The sequence below is a fragment of the Capra hircus genome, chromosome 19 (assembly GCF_001704415.2).
Source record: "Capra hircus breed San Clemente chromosome 19, ASM170441v1, whole genome shotgun sequence".
Classification (NCBI taxonomy): domain Eukaryota; kingdom Metazoa; phylum Chordata; class Mammalia; order Artiodactyla; family Bovidae; genus Capra; species Capra hircus.
The window spans coordinates 17,736,013-17,753,711 of NC_030826.1; the positions used below are offsets into that span (position 1 = coordinate 17,736,013).

The 17,699-nt window shown below is 38.3% G+C and overlaps 1 protein-coding gene across 2 annotated transcripts in view; it reads right to left on the reverse strand.

Moving 5' to 3' along the window:
- The window catches only part of ATAD5 (ATPase family, AAA domain containing 5), a 35,204-nt gene extending 17,734 nt beyond the window's left edge, over positions 1-17,470 (reverse strand). For both annotated transcript variants that reach the window (XM_018064262.1, XM_013971957.2), the window contains exons 1-10: positions 17,040-17,470; positions 12,195-14,107; positions 11,120-11,216; positions 7,819-7,974; positions 6,316-6,451; positions 5,654-5,735; positions 3,797-3,981; positions 1,985-2,142; positions 1,341-1,500; positions 563-889 (exon numbers count right to left, since the gene is read on the reverse strand). In XM_018064262.1, the coding sequence (XP_017919751.1) occupies positions 563-889; positions 1,341-1,500; positions 1,985-2,142; positions 3,797-3,981; positions 5,654-5,735; positions 6,316-6,451; positions 7,819-7,974; positions 11,120-11,216; positions 12,195-14,107; positions 17,040-17,105 (3,280 nt within the window). In that variant the 5' untranslated portion in view covers positions 17,106-17,470. The remainder of the gene's footprint in view (positions 1-562; positions 890-1,340; positions 1,501-1,984; positions 2,143-3,796; positions 3,982-5,653; positions 5,736-6,315; positions 6,452-7,818; positions 7,975-11,119; positions 11,217-12,194; positions 14,108-17,039) is intronic.

Consider the following 17,699-nt stretch of genomic DNA (forward strand, 5'->3'; position numbering starts at 1 on the left):
AAAACAGATAACTAGTAAGAGTCGGCTATATAGCACAGGGAACACTCCTCAATACTCTGTAATGGCCCACACGGGAAAACAAGCTAAAGGAAAGAATGCATTTATGTACACGTATAACTGATTCACTTTGCGGCATACCTGAAACTGACACAACGTTGTAAACCAAGAATACTTCAACTAAAAAAAAAAAGACTTGCTGTACAAATGATCAAAACATACTCTAAATGAATAAATTAGTTAGTTCAATAGAATACTCCAGATACGCTAGATAACCAAACGGGACTATGTCAGAAAAATCAGTGAAACAGGTGTAAAATAATAGATAGAGTGTGATCCTAAGTTTTTAAAAAGGCATACGTATTTAGGGAAGCACAGAAAAATCAATGGCCAAACAGAAATCTGTTAAATGTGGTTTATCTGTAAGACCCTAATCAGTGAGGCTTCCACGTCTTATTTTGTTTGAATGCTGCAATGAGCACACATTAAAAAAGAGGGGGAAAATGAGAGGTTGAAAACAAACAAAAAACGTATAGGACCAGAAGGAGAAAAGAATCTAATTTACCTGGAATAGAAGACCCTTCTGATGAAGACTCTTTGTCATCATCTATTATCAGAACATCAGGATCTTCTACTGTTGTTTCCACTTTACACCTTGTACTCAAAGCTGTTTGTTTCTTCCTGGATGTTTTAGGAAGCAAACCTTTGGAAGAATCTAGCTTTATCCCACTGGAGTTGTTTCTTTTGTCAAGTTCTTCTGGTTTCCCATTTATCTTTCTTGGACTTTCTAAATATTCATTTGGTTTCCTTCTTTTGGATTTATGATTTTCCATTTCCACTCGTTTCCTTTTGGTTTCTTTTCGGCTGACAATGGGTTCAAGTTGTGGACTTTCTATTTGGGAAATTACAGAAATGCATGTGTTTACCAATCAACAGAAAACTAATTTTATTACCTAATAATCTTAATATCACTTCAAAATACCCAATAGCCTTATTACTATAAAATGAAAAGCCAAGAATCAAATATTGGATGCTGAAAGCTAGTTGCTATCTTGTTATTTAGACTGCCTTTTGAACAGGCTATAAAAACTACCTCATCTAAGACTTTCCTTAAATAAATTATTAGTATTTTAACATAATTAAAGCTGTTTTGGGGTTGGCCACTCTGGAAGCCAGCAGAGGCCAACAATGCATCACATAATATGCTTTACTTTAGTTGAACAAACCTCACTGTCAACCACAAGAAAAGTTCTCTCAGTGGTGACCACTTCCAAGAGTTAACAGCTAACCTCAGCATTTTCAAAACTGAAATGTTAATGGAAATGATAATATTTATCACTAACCTTGTTTACAATGACACTCAGAAAGTACCTGGTGCTCAGTTCGCTTTTTTAGAAGCAAAGAGAAGTATTTCCTCAAAGGAAATCTGGGATTTGACCACCTAATTTCCTCCAACAAAAGATTTCTTGCTTCTTCAGTCAAATCTTTCCTTCTCCCCATAAACTGCAATAAAAAACCAATGTTCAATTAAACTCACATTCTAATAATATTTTAATCAGAATACTACCAATTATTTTCTGTTTATAAGTCCACATCAGGGTAGGATTAACTTTAGTCACTAAATACAACCCTTGACAGCAAAGCTGCATTTGCATAGCTTTAGAAGGACTTAGTTCATATTTTTATTTTTATTTTTTAAACGAATTGTATTTTATACATTTATTAGAGTAGAATTTTGACTGACAAAGTATCTAAATGTGCTATATAATCTAATATTCTTTTTGAAACTGCCTATCATTAACCCTTAAAATGTTTTTAAAGCTCTCAGAGAATTTAAAAGAGATTTATATTTCAATTGGGATTTATTTTTTAAAATTGGACTCCAGGAAGAGATGATCTTTAGGCTCCAATAGTAGACACGTAAATTTTTTTCCCTCTGAAAAAAGTGAAGAAAACATCCTCTAATGTTGACTGCTCTCATACTTACCACAACAGTGGAATTATTACTTTTCGAATTTGAATTCAATGTTGAAAATTCACCAAGAGCCATAACACATTTTGAGAGATCTATTACTTTAGTATTTAGTTCTTTAAGTTTAGTTAAGAGAGGAGAAGTGGGTGGTTTCAAACGCCACAAATGGCACCCTAAAGAAAAACAGAAAAGTAACGTTAAATACCTTCATTCTTCACATTCTTATCCATTTACCAAATGCCAAGTCAACAAACACAAAAAGACTCAACAACAACTACACAGTTAACACAAAAGTTTCAAAATTCAAAGGAGTACCCAGGAACAAAATCCTCACCTGTAACAAGTTAATAAAAATTACCTAGTCTTCCCTCCCAATTGTTAAAAATAAGCAAATATTAGCACATTTTTCATTTTTTTAAATCAACCTTGCTACTCAGGTTAAAAATTTCAGGGGCAATTAGCATCCTGAAATCCAGATTCTGTTACTAGGTGATCATGGGCATATCCTAAGGAAAAGTATAACTAATTTCTATAGTTGAACATACTATTAGAAAATGCTTTATAAAACTGAGCTGGTGAAAGTAACAAGAAAGGTTTCATCCACTGAATGGCCATAGAGGAACTGAGAGAAAAGGTAAAGTAGAATATTATTAGAAAGGCTGACTGGGAACTTCTCCATACAACAGAGAAAGGACAGGCTAACTAAAACTCAAAAACCATCAAGGTCAGAAACATAAAAGGAAAAGAAACGAGAACAGAACATAGTGAACATTTCATGAGTAGAGGGACTACACCAAACCGAACCACAAAGCCAGCTGAGAAGAACATAACTGCTTCTGCCCTGACAAAAAGCACTAGGTAGGAACAACAACAGGGGGGTTCCCGGGTGGCTCAGACAGTAAAGAGTCTGCCCGCAATGCAGGAGACCCCGGTGATCCCGGGGCTGGGAAGATCCGCAGGAGAAGGAATGGCTACCCATTCCAGTATTCTTGCCTCTGAATTCCATGGACGGAGTCCATGGGGTCACAAAGAGTCAGACATGACTGAAGTGACTAACACTTTCCAGGAACAACAACAAAGCAAAGATAGAAGGCTTTGTATATGATTAGCATTTATAAAAACTAAATAGGTAAAGAAAGACTGTGGTTACCAGAGCGCTTGAATCCACAGAGAATTAGATCAAGATCAAGTTAACACCATCCTACAAGGTCTGTGTAAACATCTTGCTCTCGAGTGCAGTACATGTGAGGGTAGAGAGAGCTAGAACAGTGGAGCACGGCTCCCTGTTACCAACTCCAGGAGATGGTTCACAAAATACTTGTGTGGTGCCAAACAGCACAAGCTGTTACAGCAAGGAGGCAAACAGGTTTCTCTAAAACAGTGAGCTGCAGACTGGACAGACAGGGATGGAGTTCCTCTAAGAAACTCTTAAAAGATGGTCTGTGCACATACAGGCTCAGATTTCAAGGAGACAGCACCTCTCTGGAGAGCACTCACTTCAGCTCCACACACGTGCCTGCCCTCCCCTGGCATCAGGGTTAAGGGCTTCGGCTTTCCTGCCCCACCCCCTTTCTCAGCCCAAGCTGCAGCAGAGAGGATGCGGTAGTGCTGGTTTAGTTGCTCAGTCGTGTCCGACTCTTCGTGACTCCATGGACTGTAGCCCACCAGGGTCCTCTGTTGATGGGATTTCCCAGGAATAGAGAGGATAAAAAGCTACTTTAAATTCCACATAAGAATTATACCTGAACCTTTGTCTCACCTAAAACCAAATTACATAGTTTCATATTGCTACTGATGTTTAAAAATATCTCGTAATAATAAACTCACCATGGTCTTTTTGCTGAACATGAAGGACTCTCTGGAAACTGGAGCTCACTGCATTGTACACATCTAACGCAGCAGCTTTCTTTGCAATTTGTCGTTTCAACAAATCTGGCAAACCACTCATGAGGAAGTCACGCTTTGCTTTAAACTGCACATCACAATCCTGAGACTTTTCAGATGCATCTTGGCTTTTAAGAAAATAATGTGAGAAAAGGATAGCTAAGGTTATAAACACTTAAAAAAAATACACTATAAGATAAATGTCCCTAAACCTGGTCTTCTTCCATTATGCAACCCACTAGTCCAGATCAGAACTTAGGTGTCATCTTCCCATCGTCAACTCTCCTACCCCCAGCACCCCTGTCTAATTAATTCACCCCAGGTCTCCAGCATTGCAGGCAGATTCTTTACCAGATGAGCCACCAGGGAAACCCAAGAATACTGGAGTGGGTAGCCAATCCCTTCTCTAGCGGATATTCCCGATCCAGGAATCGAACCAGCGTTCCTGCATTGCAGGTGGAGTTTTTACCAACTGAGTTATCAGGGAAGCCCAATTAATCATAAAGGGTTCTTAAATTTATTTCCTAGGGAATTCCCTGGTGGTCCACTGGTCAGGACTTCACGCTTTCACTACCAAGGGCACAGGTTCACTTGCTGGTGGGGGAACTAAAACCCCACAAGCCACATGGTGTGGCAAAAAATTAACAAATAAATGTCATTCCTAAAATCTTTCATACATCCTCTCCAACACTTGGGTCCACACTTTCATTATCTCTCACCAGGACTCCTGTATCCACTCTAATCCCTCCTCTATCCCATTCTCTGTACAACAGCCAAATTAATCCAGTAGTCAGATTAAACTTTCAAAATTCAAATGCTTAAGTTTCCATTCATGTTTAAAACCCTCTGACTGCTTCTCATTGCTCTTAGCATAGTGACAAAATCCATTCATGTGTCCTAAAGGTCCTACCCACATGGGCTGGTACCACCTCTCCAGCATAATCTCACACTCTGCTCACTGTGCTCAAGTCACAGGGACATTCCTTCAACTTCCTGTATTTACTATGCTCCTTGCAGTCACAGGGACTCTGGATGGTCCCTCTGGATGGACCACTGCTCCTCCCCAATGAGCTCCTGCTCATCCTTCAGTTCCGGCATCATTTCCTCAGCGAATCCTTTCTTATCCAGACCAAATCTATTTAATAGAACTTTGTACCTCTCCTTAGCACAACTCCAATTCTTCACTTGTTGGCTCAGTTAAAGCTTAATCAGAGATTGTCTTTCCTCTAAAATGTAAGCCTCAAGAAGACGGTGTGTGTGTGCTAAATCACTCAGCTGTGTCCAACTCTTTGCGACCCCATGGACTGTAGCCTTCCAGGTTCCTCTGTCCATGGGATTCTCCAGGCAAGAACACTGGAGTGGGGTGCCATTTCCTTCTCTAGGGGATCGTCCTGACCCAGGGATCAAACCTGAGTCTCTTACGTCTTCTGCACTGGCAGGCAGGTTCTTTACCAGTCAAGAGGATGGGGAATGTGCCTTACTTCCATGATATTCCTAGTACCAAACACAGTGCCTGGTACATAATGGATATTTAAATATTTACTAGGTTCATAAATCAGCTTTTTGGTATTTTTGGTTTGCCTATTTATTTTTCCACTAGTCTGTCTAGAGGTGGCCACAAAATGTTTGCAAAAGATCAAGATCTTCAAATTGCAGTTGTAGCAATGTCAACATTGTCATCTTTTAAAATGGACTTATTAAAGCTTCAAATGATAATTTAAATATTTCTCATCAAAGTAAATGAGTACAAAGTACATTCCATAGCATATTTTGGCATTTTAAAATCTGTGTCAGACTGACCTGCTTTCATCAAAACCAAGGGTGGGATCAGCTGTCTTCTGAGTCTTTCTAGTAAGAAATAAAGGTGCGACTTTCACTTTTCCTTAGAAAAATAAATACTTAGGTTAGTATCAAGGCTTATCATCTCCACTTACCTTCAATTACTTTCAGAACTCTTAAAAAATTTTTTTAACTAAAATTTTTCTATATAATGAGTTGGTTTCTCAACTCATTATATAGAAAAAATATATATCAATATATATATTTTGATATCTGGCAATATCAATATCAGAATTCCCTGGGAAGCTTTTTTCTAAGTTACAGATTCCCACAACCCACCTCTAGAGACTCTTGGTCAGTAATGTCTAGGAAAGGACCTAAAAATTTAACATTTTTTTAAATTTATCCAGATGATTTTGATGATCAGTCAGCTTTCAGAATCACTAAGTTAACTGAGGCTAAATAGATACAAAGAAATGCAATCACTTAAAATATACTCACTCACTCTTTGTAAAACTCTTTACTAACTACACTATAACTTCACTCATTTATTCATCAAAATAAATATTTAATATAATTAAAAGGTTATAAGACAAGAAATTTAAATTAAATTAAAATTCAGAACTATATAATCCCCCTCAGACCTCCTAATGTTCACCATTGATATTATCAAATCTGATTACCAGGGACATTTTTAGGAGTCTTGTTAAGTTTTTTTCCTAACACATCATTCAGACACTGAAGTTTCTTCTGATTTTTCTCAGGATGCTTTACAGGAGGAGGACTAGGAGGACTTGAACTTATTATTATTAGAGAGTCCTAAGAATAAGAAAAAAAATTTTTAATAACATGATGTTATTACAATTTCAAAAAGATTATAGTGCTAGAAGTCATAGAAAAGAAAATCACATTAGTAATTTCATACATCTCCCTGTCAGAAACTATTTGATACAAAAAATACATGACATGAATGGCAGTAGTCTGTGCTTACACCATACAAGTTCACATGATCAAAAAGATTTATGATCATAGTTTTCTGTTTTAAAGAAGCAACTAACAAACTATATTCCAGATAAAAGAATCAATACAACCAAGCTATAAAAATTCTAGCTATCCCCTTTCAGAACTATATATCCTAGAAAAATATTAGATGAAGTTTGGTAAGTACTCATATGGTCGGTATATATCTCTGAGTATCTACTATGCATAGGCAAGAGCAGGCCCTTGAAACATAGACAAATGAAACTCTAGAGATGGCATCAAGGTTAGAACCAGGGTTTAGAGGACAGAGGGAGAGCTAGTTTAACGTCCAACAACTGATGGACGTTAGTTGTGGTATTTCCGTATACCACATGTGGTATTTCCATATAATGGGGTATTATTTGGCAATAAAAAGAAAGAAAACACTAATGCTACAACATGGATGAACCTTTGAAACATTATGCTAAATGAGAGAAGCCAGATACAACGGATCACACAGTATTATATGTGATAATATGTCATTTGCATTAAATGTCCAGAACAGACAAATCTATATGGTTTGGCTAGGGCTGAGGGAGGGGAGATTGGGGGGTGACAGCTAAGGACAATGGGGGTTCTTTTGGAGGTATTAAAATGTTCTAAAATTGATCTGGTGATGGATGCACGACTCTATGACTGAATTGCATACTTTAAACAGCAAACTATATGGTATGAAAGTTATATCTCTCTAATAAAGCTATATGTCTATAAATTGTTGTTGTTGTAGTTTTTAAAAAACAGAAGATGGTAGCATTTAGCAGGATCTTAAAATCTAAGTAGGAATTCCTCCAGTAGGACTGAGTACCTAATACACATTTTAAGCTGAAACTACAAACTGAAAAGAGTTAAAACTGTACCCTTTGGAGATAAATGAATAATTTAGTAAGACAGAGTGAAAAGTGTGTATTTGAGGAAGGGGGTTGTTTTGAGGAAAGTTAGGAGCTAGTTCTGTGTATGAAGGGTCTTGAATGACAATAAGGATTCAGATTGTATTCTGTGGGCAAAAGAGAGCCAAAGTCCTTTAAAAAAGAATGGAAAATTATATTCTTCCTACCACTTCAAGGCTTCCTACAAGTACTCTATCTTATAATTTTATGATGGTTTCCTTCTCTCATTTCCAACAGAAGACAACAAAATTTATACCACTAAATATCTGTAATACTTACTTCTGTTTCTGATCTTTCAGGAAGCGTCTGATGTCTAGACGAACGCCTTAAAGGTGTCACTACTTCTTCAGTAGATTTTGACTTACTAATATGCAAAGCTTTTGCTTTTTCAATCAATTGTTTTGCTTTTGATACATTTTTTGAAGCACGGCTTACCTAAACACAAATGTGAAATAATAATTTAGGTTTCTGGCAAATTATATTTAATAACAGAAAAAACAGAAAAGACAAAACTTTAGAGAGTAAAAAGACAGGTGGTTGTCAGGGGAAAAGGAAGGGATGAACAGGCAGAGCAATCCCTTAACAGGGATTGTTAAGGCAGCAAAACTACTCTGGACGGTACTATTAATATAACGGTGGATACATGTCAGTATACATTTATCTAAATCCACAGATTATGCAACACCAAGAGTAAGCCTTAACTTAAACTATGAGGACTTCCTTGGTGGCGGAATGGATAAGAATCTGCCTGCCAATGCAGGGGACATGGGTTTGAACCCTGGTCCAAGAAGATTCTACATGCCACGGAGCAACTAAGCCCATTCCCACAACTGTTGAAGCCAGGGCTCTAGAGCCTGGGCCCCACAAGAGAATTCTGGGCTCCGCAACAAAAAGTAGCCCCCACTTGCTGCAACTAGAGACAGCCCTTGCAAAGCAAGTCTAAATAAATAAATAAATGTTTTTTGGAAAGACTTAAATAAATAAATAAACAAACCATGGACATTGGGTGACAATGCTGTATTAATCTAAGTTCACCAACGATAACCAGTGCACTATTCTGATACTGATAACGGGGGAGGCTTTGCCTATGTGGCAGCAGAGGGTATATGGGAAACCTGCACCTGTTGCTCAGCTTTGCTATGAGCCTGAAAGTGCTCTAAAAACTGAAATCCACTAAATATATACATAATGGAAAAATATAATCACAGATCACACTAAATAAAGGACCAAAAAAACGCCCATTCAAACTTTACCATGGAAATGAAATTAAAATGTGTCTAATTATACTTGGTTTGCCTTCATTTTTTTACTTGAAAGCTATCCAGATAAACATAATTACATTTGTTAAAAAACACCCAGAAAGATGACTGTGTACAAAAATTACAAAAAAAAAAAAAAAAAAGATGTCTGTACAGATTGGAATGGTTGGTTATTTCCATCTTCATGGCATCTTTTCTTCGTTTTTAGTCACTTTTAGGCTGAATCCTTTGGAGAGAAATTGAAAGGGCAGTAGGCATAGAAAAGAGCAAAGTCTACCCTGCAGGTCTGGCTCTGTCACTGACGTACTAAGCGACTCTGTGTATTCAAATATTATCTTCCAGATAATGTGTTTTCCATATTTTGAGTTTGTAAGGTTTTATATCTGTATTAAAAACATATTGGAAACAAGCTATAAAACAGTTTACATTACACGATCTCTAAGTACAGGAAAACGTCTGGACTAATAAACTTGTAACTATTCAAAGTGGGTTACCCTTACAGAATAAGAGGGAAAAATTTTTTTAAAGCTTTCATTTTTATATGTATATACTACTGTGTTTTTTAAACGAACGTTTGTTATTTCTTCAAAACTTTTAAAATGTTTTTTAAAAAATGTTGAAGAGAATAGGCATAAAAAAATGAAAAAGAACAGGCATGGATATTCAGTACATAAGGAGGTTAGGAATGTTAGGGATTTGCTTTACAGGAGTAGAGTGATAGATATCTGTTGTTCTGGTAGCAAAAGTTTTGACAGGCTGGTGATAAACCTTAGGGTAATAATACAGCTTAATTTAAATTAACAACTCCATCACTGAACAAGTTAACAAAGAGATCTGTTTTAGTAAATGTGTGGGAAAAAAAACACACGTGCATTTTGGCAAGTTCTACTATTACTTGAAATTGTTTTTTTCTTAATAGCTATTTTTCTGATTAAAGTTTTTAAAAGTTCTTATTTATAGAAAAAAAGAAAACAGAAAAATGAAGGAAATTAAAATCAACCATAATCCTATCACCTCAAAAAATAGTTTCCAACACCCTCCTTTGAGACCGAGCTGCCTGTCCTGCCAGCTCTTACTTACTCCTAATGTAACAGCAACTTCCGTCCTGATAGTTCTCTACTTTCTTCCTATTTATCAGCTTCTGGTAGCCCTCTTCCCATGCCCCCAGCTTAAAATGCACTGTGTATCACTTCAACTCTCAAAAACGTTTTAACCTTCTTTGGCACCACTGTCCTTCAAAAGAGGGCTAAATATTTACTTCATGAGATTAATGGTATGAGTACTAAGCATAATACCTGGAATGTGATAAGCTGTCAAAAAAAAAAAAAAAAGACAGCTGTTAAAGAAAAACAAAGGAGATACCAACTTTCTGTGGCAGGGGGCTTTCTCCCAAGAATTACATTAGAATCACCCTGGTAGTTTTTTAGACACACACACATTTGTATCTACTCACCCAAGAGAGAATCCAATTCTTTCACAGAGGGGATAAGCAGTCTGTTTCACAAAAGCAGCTAAACTATTCCTACACATTCTCCATTCAGGATAGTGGTAGTGGTTTTCAACTGGGTGGGGTGATTTTTCCCTCCCAGGGATATTTAGTAATGTCTGGAGATATTTTTGGTTGCCAATGTTGGGCGAGTTGGACTGCCACTGGCATCTCGTGTAGACAGCAGGGTTACTGTTAAACACCCTATAATGCATGAGACAGTCCCCCACAACAACGAATTATCCAGCCCATAATGCTAACAGTACCAGGGTTGAGAGACCCCACTTTTTAGCCTCTCATCTAGAGAAATAAAACAAAAATTCAATCATGCTTATTTCTGTAACCAGCCTTAAGGAAAATGATTGGAATATAATTGTGATTAAGAACATCTTTTCTGGGACTTCCCTGGCGGTCTAGTGGCTGAGACGCTACACTCCCAACGCAGGGGGTGGAGGTTCAATCTCTAGTCAGGGAACTAGATCTCCCATGCCACAACTAAGAGTTTGCATGCTCCAACTAAACATCCCACATGCTGCAACCAAGACCTGGACAAGCCTAAATAAACAGATAAATAAATAAATTTTTAAAAAGAGAACACCTTTTCTAAGTAAACTACACGATCTTTATCAATTGCTTTCATCTCACAATAAGATATATTGATTTTTTAACAAGCTAACTCACGAAGTGAACAGTCGAAAACAGCAAAGGGTTGTAGTTAACATAAAGGAGTCTATGAATTATGTGAATCTTCTTTTGGCGTATCACTTGCAAAAGTAGTGGTTGTTGTTTTAGAAAACAGAATACCACTTACAGGACTCCCTAATATTTCAATTACCTTTCTAGTCTGAGTCTCAAAATCTTCATCAGCAGCTTCAGATTTCTTAAACCTTATCTTAGATTTTTTTGGAGTACTAATTCTGGTGAATTTCATTCTGAAAGCAAACCAGAAAGATATTGACAAATATTTTTATGATTATAATGTCTAAGAATTTCAATTAAATTTAGTAAACAACTAACTAGAGGTCTAATTTCTGGACAGTCCTGAAGTACAAAACAAAAAAAATAAAACCCTCCATTAGTTTCAAGTTACTGGTTCCAATGTAAGCCAAACTCAATGTTAAACTCTTAGAAAACATAAAGCTTCTTTTGTAAATCTTAAGCTTTCCAGAAAATTAGTCCCTAAGATCTTTCTTATTTTCCCTGATAGCTCAGCTGGTAAAGAATCCGCTTGCAATGCAGGAGACCCCAGTTCCATCCCTCGGTCGGGAAGATCCCCTGGAGAAGGGATAGGCTACCCACTCCAGTATTCCTGGGTCTTCCTCGTGGCTCAGCTGGTAAAGAATCCGCCTGCAATGTGGGAGACCTGGGTTCAATCCCTGAGTTGGGAAGATCTCCTGGAGAAGGGAAAGGCTACCCACTCCAGCATTCTGGCCTGGAGAATTCTATGGACTACAGTCCATGGGGTCACAGAGACGGACAAGGCTGAGCAACTTTCACTCCACTTCACTTCACTTCAAAAATCTTACATTAGCCAGAACCAGCATGCAAGTATATACCTCATAGTATATGGCTCTGTTTACCTAAAGTTCTATAACTTATTTTTAATCTCATGTTTGCTAAATGCACAGAATTCTTATTTGAAGGATATTCCTCCAGGAATTACCAACTATGATAAACAAGAGTGTAAAGCTCATCTAAAATACATCCAGAATTCCTCTGAAAGCATGCCTGACTTTAAGTATGGAAAATAAGCCACATTTTTGAAACCCTGTTTTCTTTTTCTTATAAGTAAGCTGTGTTCTAGGGGGGAAAAAAACACCAAACTACTCTCCAGTGCTTGACGTCTTTTCCTTCGAATTTAATAACTTACACAGAATATTCAGAACCGGAGAACAAAACAGAACTTTTACCTAATAGGACTCTCTGAATCAGAAGGTATTGTTATTAATTCCGCTGTATACAAGCGATGCTTCTCTGATAAGCTGGCTGCTTTTGGAGTCGAAGCTTTGACTGGACTATCCTCTTGCGCATCTTCAGAATCAGTACCTCGAACGATTATTGCAGCAGGCGTGCTGCTACTTCTTACAGATCTTCTGCTTGATTTGGGTGTAGAGACATTTCCCAAGCTGTCTTCAGCCTCAGCTTTAGACCGTATAACCTTATCCTTAACTGGTAAGCTGGTTTTTTTTGAAGACTTATTATTACACAGAGAGGAAATCTTTAAAGGGTCATCATTTGCTGTACGTTCACAAACAAGGCTTTCCCTGTTAAATAATGTGCTGTTTTTGAGTTCTGTTTTCTTTTGTCTTAAACTCATTCTAAGACTGTTTTGATTTTGGTTCTCTTTAAAGGAAAGAGTTGTTTCTTTTTCCTGAGCATTTCCCTCTCTATTTTCAGCTGGAATACCACCAGTCTCTAACATTTTTTTATTCTTTTTCTTCAGTGTTTTACTTTTCTCCTTAGGAAAACTTCCTTTATCAATGTGGGGCTGTGAACTGCCATGATTTGAAACCATTTGGATATTAGGATTTTCCACGATTTTTTTAGAATTACTATCGTTTTCTTCCTCATTTAAAGATTTTTCATTGAGCTCTTTCTGCTTATCAGAAGACTTCTTGACTCCATTTTTAAGTGTATCTGATACTGGCTGCCTAAACGCTTTCATAAACTGTTGTCTTTCTTCTGGAGTGCATTTAGGTTTCACAGCATCAGAGCTTCCAGTTTCCAACACCGCCAATTCTAGTTCTTCCTCGTGTATAACCACGTTAGATTTTCTTTTCTGAACTGCCTGTTCATTCTCAGGATCAGACAGACTACTTTCCATTTCCACCTGCTTTTGTTTCAAGAAAATGGAGGGTATTTTCCCTGTCTTTTTGGGGGGGATAGGGTGAACCTGCGCGAGAACAGTGACTGTTTTAAAGCGGGTCTGTTGGGAAATTTCATAGGATTCAGGGTCACTCATAGAACCACTTCTGACTGTATCCTCAACAGTTTCAGAAGGAATACAAATTGACACTGTAGAGTCTGGTGTCTGCTCCACTTTATTTTCCTTGTGACTTTTTAAAAATTCCTCATATGAGACAGTTACTGTACTATCCTTTAATGGGGCTATCTCAGTCATTTGATCTCTAGGCTCAGCATCATTTACAGCACTTTTGATTTCATTAGTTAGGGCAGGCCTTATCTGTTTACTATCGTTACCATCTTTTTTAAGGAGATTTAGTTCCTCTGCTAAGGGTAAGCTTTCAGATAGACCTATGACCTCTCGGTGCTTCCTTTTTCTCAGTGTTCTGCGATCGTTTTTTGAGGGCCCATGTTTAGGATTTACTTTCTTAGAACTTTTTGTGGAGGTCACAGTGCTTGAATGTTTTTTGAGACTTTGAATACTTTCTGCAAGTACCTCGACACGTTTCTTGTCAAGTAAAGCGGAAGTACTACTTTCCACAAAATCGATATCTAAACTACAGTCTTCTTTGCTCTCATCACTGTTAATGTCAATTGGAGTTTTATGTTCAGTTTTAATACTACTTCGTCGATGAGATAAATTTAGTCTCTTTCTTCTCTTCTTACACTGTGTATTTGAGAGCATTTCCAAAGAGTCTTTGCCGCTGTCAGCAGGCAATGGTGTGGATGACTTTGTCTTGCACTTTTTTGTTGTCTGAGTCTTCTCATTTGTGAATGAAGTCTTTCTAAAGTAATCCAGAATATTATTGGATTTGGGTGGGGAGAAAACCCTGTCTCCAGTCTTCTCCATGGGTGATAAATACTTTGTGATTGTTCTGCAAGAAGTTCTGTCATCATCTTTCCTTCGCTTCTTGCATGCCTATCAATTTAAAAGAAGAAAAAAAGCACTTATTTCAAGCAAAATACTATAAAGTTTAAACATGGATTTATTATTTTATGTAATGGGACTAAAAAAAAAAGAAGGCTTCCTTACTTGATAAACATGATATATTAGGAAGAAAAAGAACTTTAAACTTAAACCTACAATCAAATCTCAATGTCACATTGAGTTACACAATTATAACTTGTGTACTTTACTGTATGTATACTTCAATAGAAAGTTTCAAGGACACCATATTTGTGTACAAATACATTAATTACTGTTGGCCTCTGTTCATTTAATAACCTTCAAATAGTGCCACACACTCCAACAGAATTTGCAATGAACATGTTACATACAAATACATAAAGTCTGACCCATGATAGGAACTTTATAAATATTATTTCCATTCCCTTTATGGGTTTTTAGCTAAAAGTAAACAAATTATTCTAACTATTTCCAAGAAACAGGTACACAGGGAATAAGCCTAGGATCCCAAAATTTACTAATTAAGCAAAAATTATAGTGGGCATTTTCTACAAATAAATAAGATTTTCCAGTATTTTAATATGCTATTAAAACAAAAAAAGATGCTTGCTCCTTGGAAGAAAACCTATGACCAACCTAGACAGCATATGAAAGAGCAAAGACATTACTTTGCTGACAAAGGTCAGTATAGTCAAAGCTCTGGTTTTTCCAGTAGTCATGTACAAATGTGAGAGTTGAACTATAAAGAAGGCTGAATGCCGAAGAATTGATGCTTTTGAACTGTGGTGTTGGAGAAGACTCTTGAGAGTGAGTCCCTTGGACTGCAAGGAGATCAAACCAGTCAATCCTAAAGGAAATCAGTCTTGAATATTCATTGGAAGGATTGATCTGAAACTAAAACTCCAGTACTGTGGAGTTTTACCCTGATGCTGGGAAAGACTGAAGGCGGGAAGAGAATGGGACAACAGAGAATGAGGTGGTTGGATGGCACCACCGATTCGATGGACATGGGTTTGAGCAAGCTCCAGGAGTTGCCGATGCACAGGGAAACCTGGCGTGCTGCAGTCCATGGGGTAGCAGAGTCAGACATGACCGAGCAACTGAACTGAACTGATTAAAACAGTTACTGCCTGACTCTTACACTAGTCATTGCCCTTATAAAAAAACTCCATCAGTCTTTTCGTTATTTTTAATTTCCTTCAGTTCATTTGTTAGAATAAACTTGCCAGAATAATAAAGAAACCTTTTTTTTTAAGATAAGTAATCAAGAAATTATACTTCTAGAAAATTAACATGTATTATAAAGCTATCATGATTAAAGCATAGCACTGATGCATGAATAGGCAACTGAACAGAACCGATTAGAAAACCAGAAAAAGACTTGGATATTTAAGAATTGGCATATGATAATAACAGCACTCAAGTCAGTGGGCAAAGAATTAGTTAATAAAAAGTACTGGGGCAAATTTCTAACCCTTTGTATAAATATAAGGCAAAATAAATTACAGACATTAAAATTTTACCTCTTAAAATGAAGTGATAAATGTATTAGAAGAAAATACTATTTAGTTGTTAGTATTATTATCCTGAACTGGTATCAGAGGCAGTATACCATAGGCTCTGGAGTTAGGCAGATTTAAGTTCAAGTGATGGTTCTGTCATCTACTAGTGTGGGACCTTAAGCAAATTACTTTTAGTTTTCTAATTTACTTCTTCTAACCTAATTTAGATGGTTGGATGGCATCACTGACTCAATGGATGTGAGTTTGAGCAAACTCAGGGAATCTCATAGTCCTTCACCAGAGGGGGGCTAGCTGTCCCCGCCACGGCCAGGACCCCCTGGCATGCCCCCCTGGCATGCTGCAATTCATGGGGTCACAAAGAGTCAGACACAATTTAATGACTGAACAACAACAACCTAGTTTAACTTACTTTTAATTACTACTTAACCTCTCATCCACAGAATACAGATAATAACACCTCATCACAGAGTTGATATACTCTACCAATACTGAACAGTAAATACTATTACTATGAAATAACCCTCTAAGTTGGGCATAAAAAGCAGAAACTGTAACAAAAAGACAGGAAAACTGCCCAAACAAAAAGCAAGAACTGTGTGATTCCAGTATTAAAATTTCTTTTCACACCTAAGACAAGCAGAGCAAGTGCCTTGATTTAGCAAACAAGCACCAGCATAACAATTAATAACAAGTGGACAACAGAACTCAATTCTAAAAAGAAAGAGTCCCAGTTACATAAGTGACTGTACATCTTGGCTCACTTCAAGGACACACATACAGTGCATACATACATCAGATAGAATGCCAGCCTGAGATGAAAAGGTGTAAAAAACAGCAACCATCTACTTTAAGATGCTACTTCACTACTTCATGGTGTTAGAAGCTCTTTATAACAACTGCTAGTACATTTCCCTGAAACTTGATGAACACAAGAGAATAACAGTATGGCAAGGTGGGACTTCTAACTGCAGTATCTTAAGCTATAGAAGAATGAGAAAGTGACTTTTAAATGAAGGGTTCTGTTTGATTCCTGTAGTGACAATCTAATCGGTATTCCTAGAGCCGGTGGATTTGGGTGGACAAGTAGAACTCAAAGATTCTTTTCAACGTTACAGTTCTCTGCTTCTTTATCATAAACTCAAACTAGACCATGGGATCCTTCATGACATTAACCAAGACCAAAACATCCAGTTTCAACATTTCAGGATCTGGGAACTGGTCCTTAACAAGGCATCCTGAAGTCCCCGCAAACATCACACTCCTAACGTTTGTCAGGACCTATCACGTCTTCAAGAAACGATACACCCCAGCAATTGTCGCACACAATGTCACAACTCTGTGGGGCCTCACCAGGTCCCTCCTTTGCCCTCATAGGTTCTAAACTGGGATCACTCCTCACAAACGGAGATATTCAAGCTCACCTCAATCTCGTAGTCCTTCACCAGAGGGGGAGCAGCTGTCGCCGCCATGGCCAGGACCCCCACCATGCTCCCTGCTCTCCGGAATACCAGTTCCTAGGACCTTGAGCGGCCCGGCCCGGCTTGTCTGGAGGCCATGGAGGCGGCCGACTCCAGCAGGAGAGAGGACCTGGGCCGCGGGGTCCACCTCGGACTCCCCCGCGCCCGCGGCCCGGGGTGGTCGCAGAGGCTGGGCCCAGCTCAGCAGAGTTGAACGAGGGAAGAGGCGGTAAGAAAGCGCGGGCAGCGAGAACCCTCGAGCGTGGTCGATGAGCTTGGGGGCCCCCAAGGCGGGCGCTCTAGTCCTGTGTGATCGGGGCTGGCGGTCCCGCGGGAAAAGCAGGTCGAACACAGAACCAGCCCCTGGGCTTCGGAGGGAGTTCTTGTCAATTGGGTTTTCGCGCCGACTGGAGCGCAGGGGGCGGAGCTTAGGTTGCTTCCGGACGCTGCGCGGACGGTGAGCCCAGAGGGCCAAAATACTTCTTTGCCAAACCTGCGGGAGGCGGGACTGTTTGATCGAGAATCTCAAAGTAGCGGGGAGTTTGCCGATTTCAAACGTCTAACGCTCAGTTTCACGGATGAAGATGTGCTTTGACTAAGGCAGTTGGTGGCAAAATTAAAACC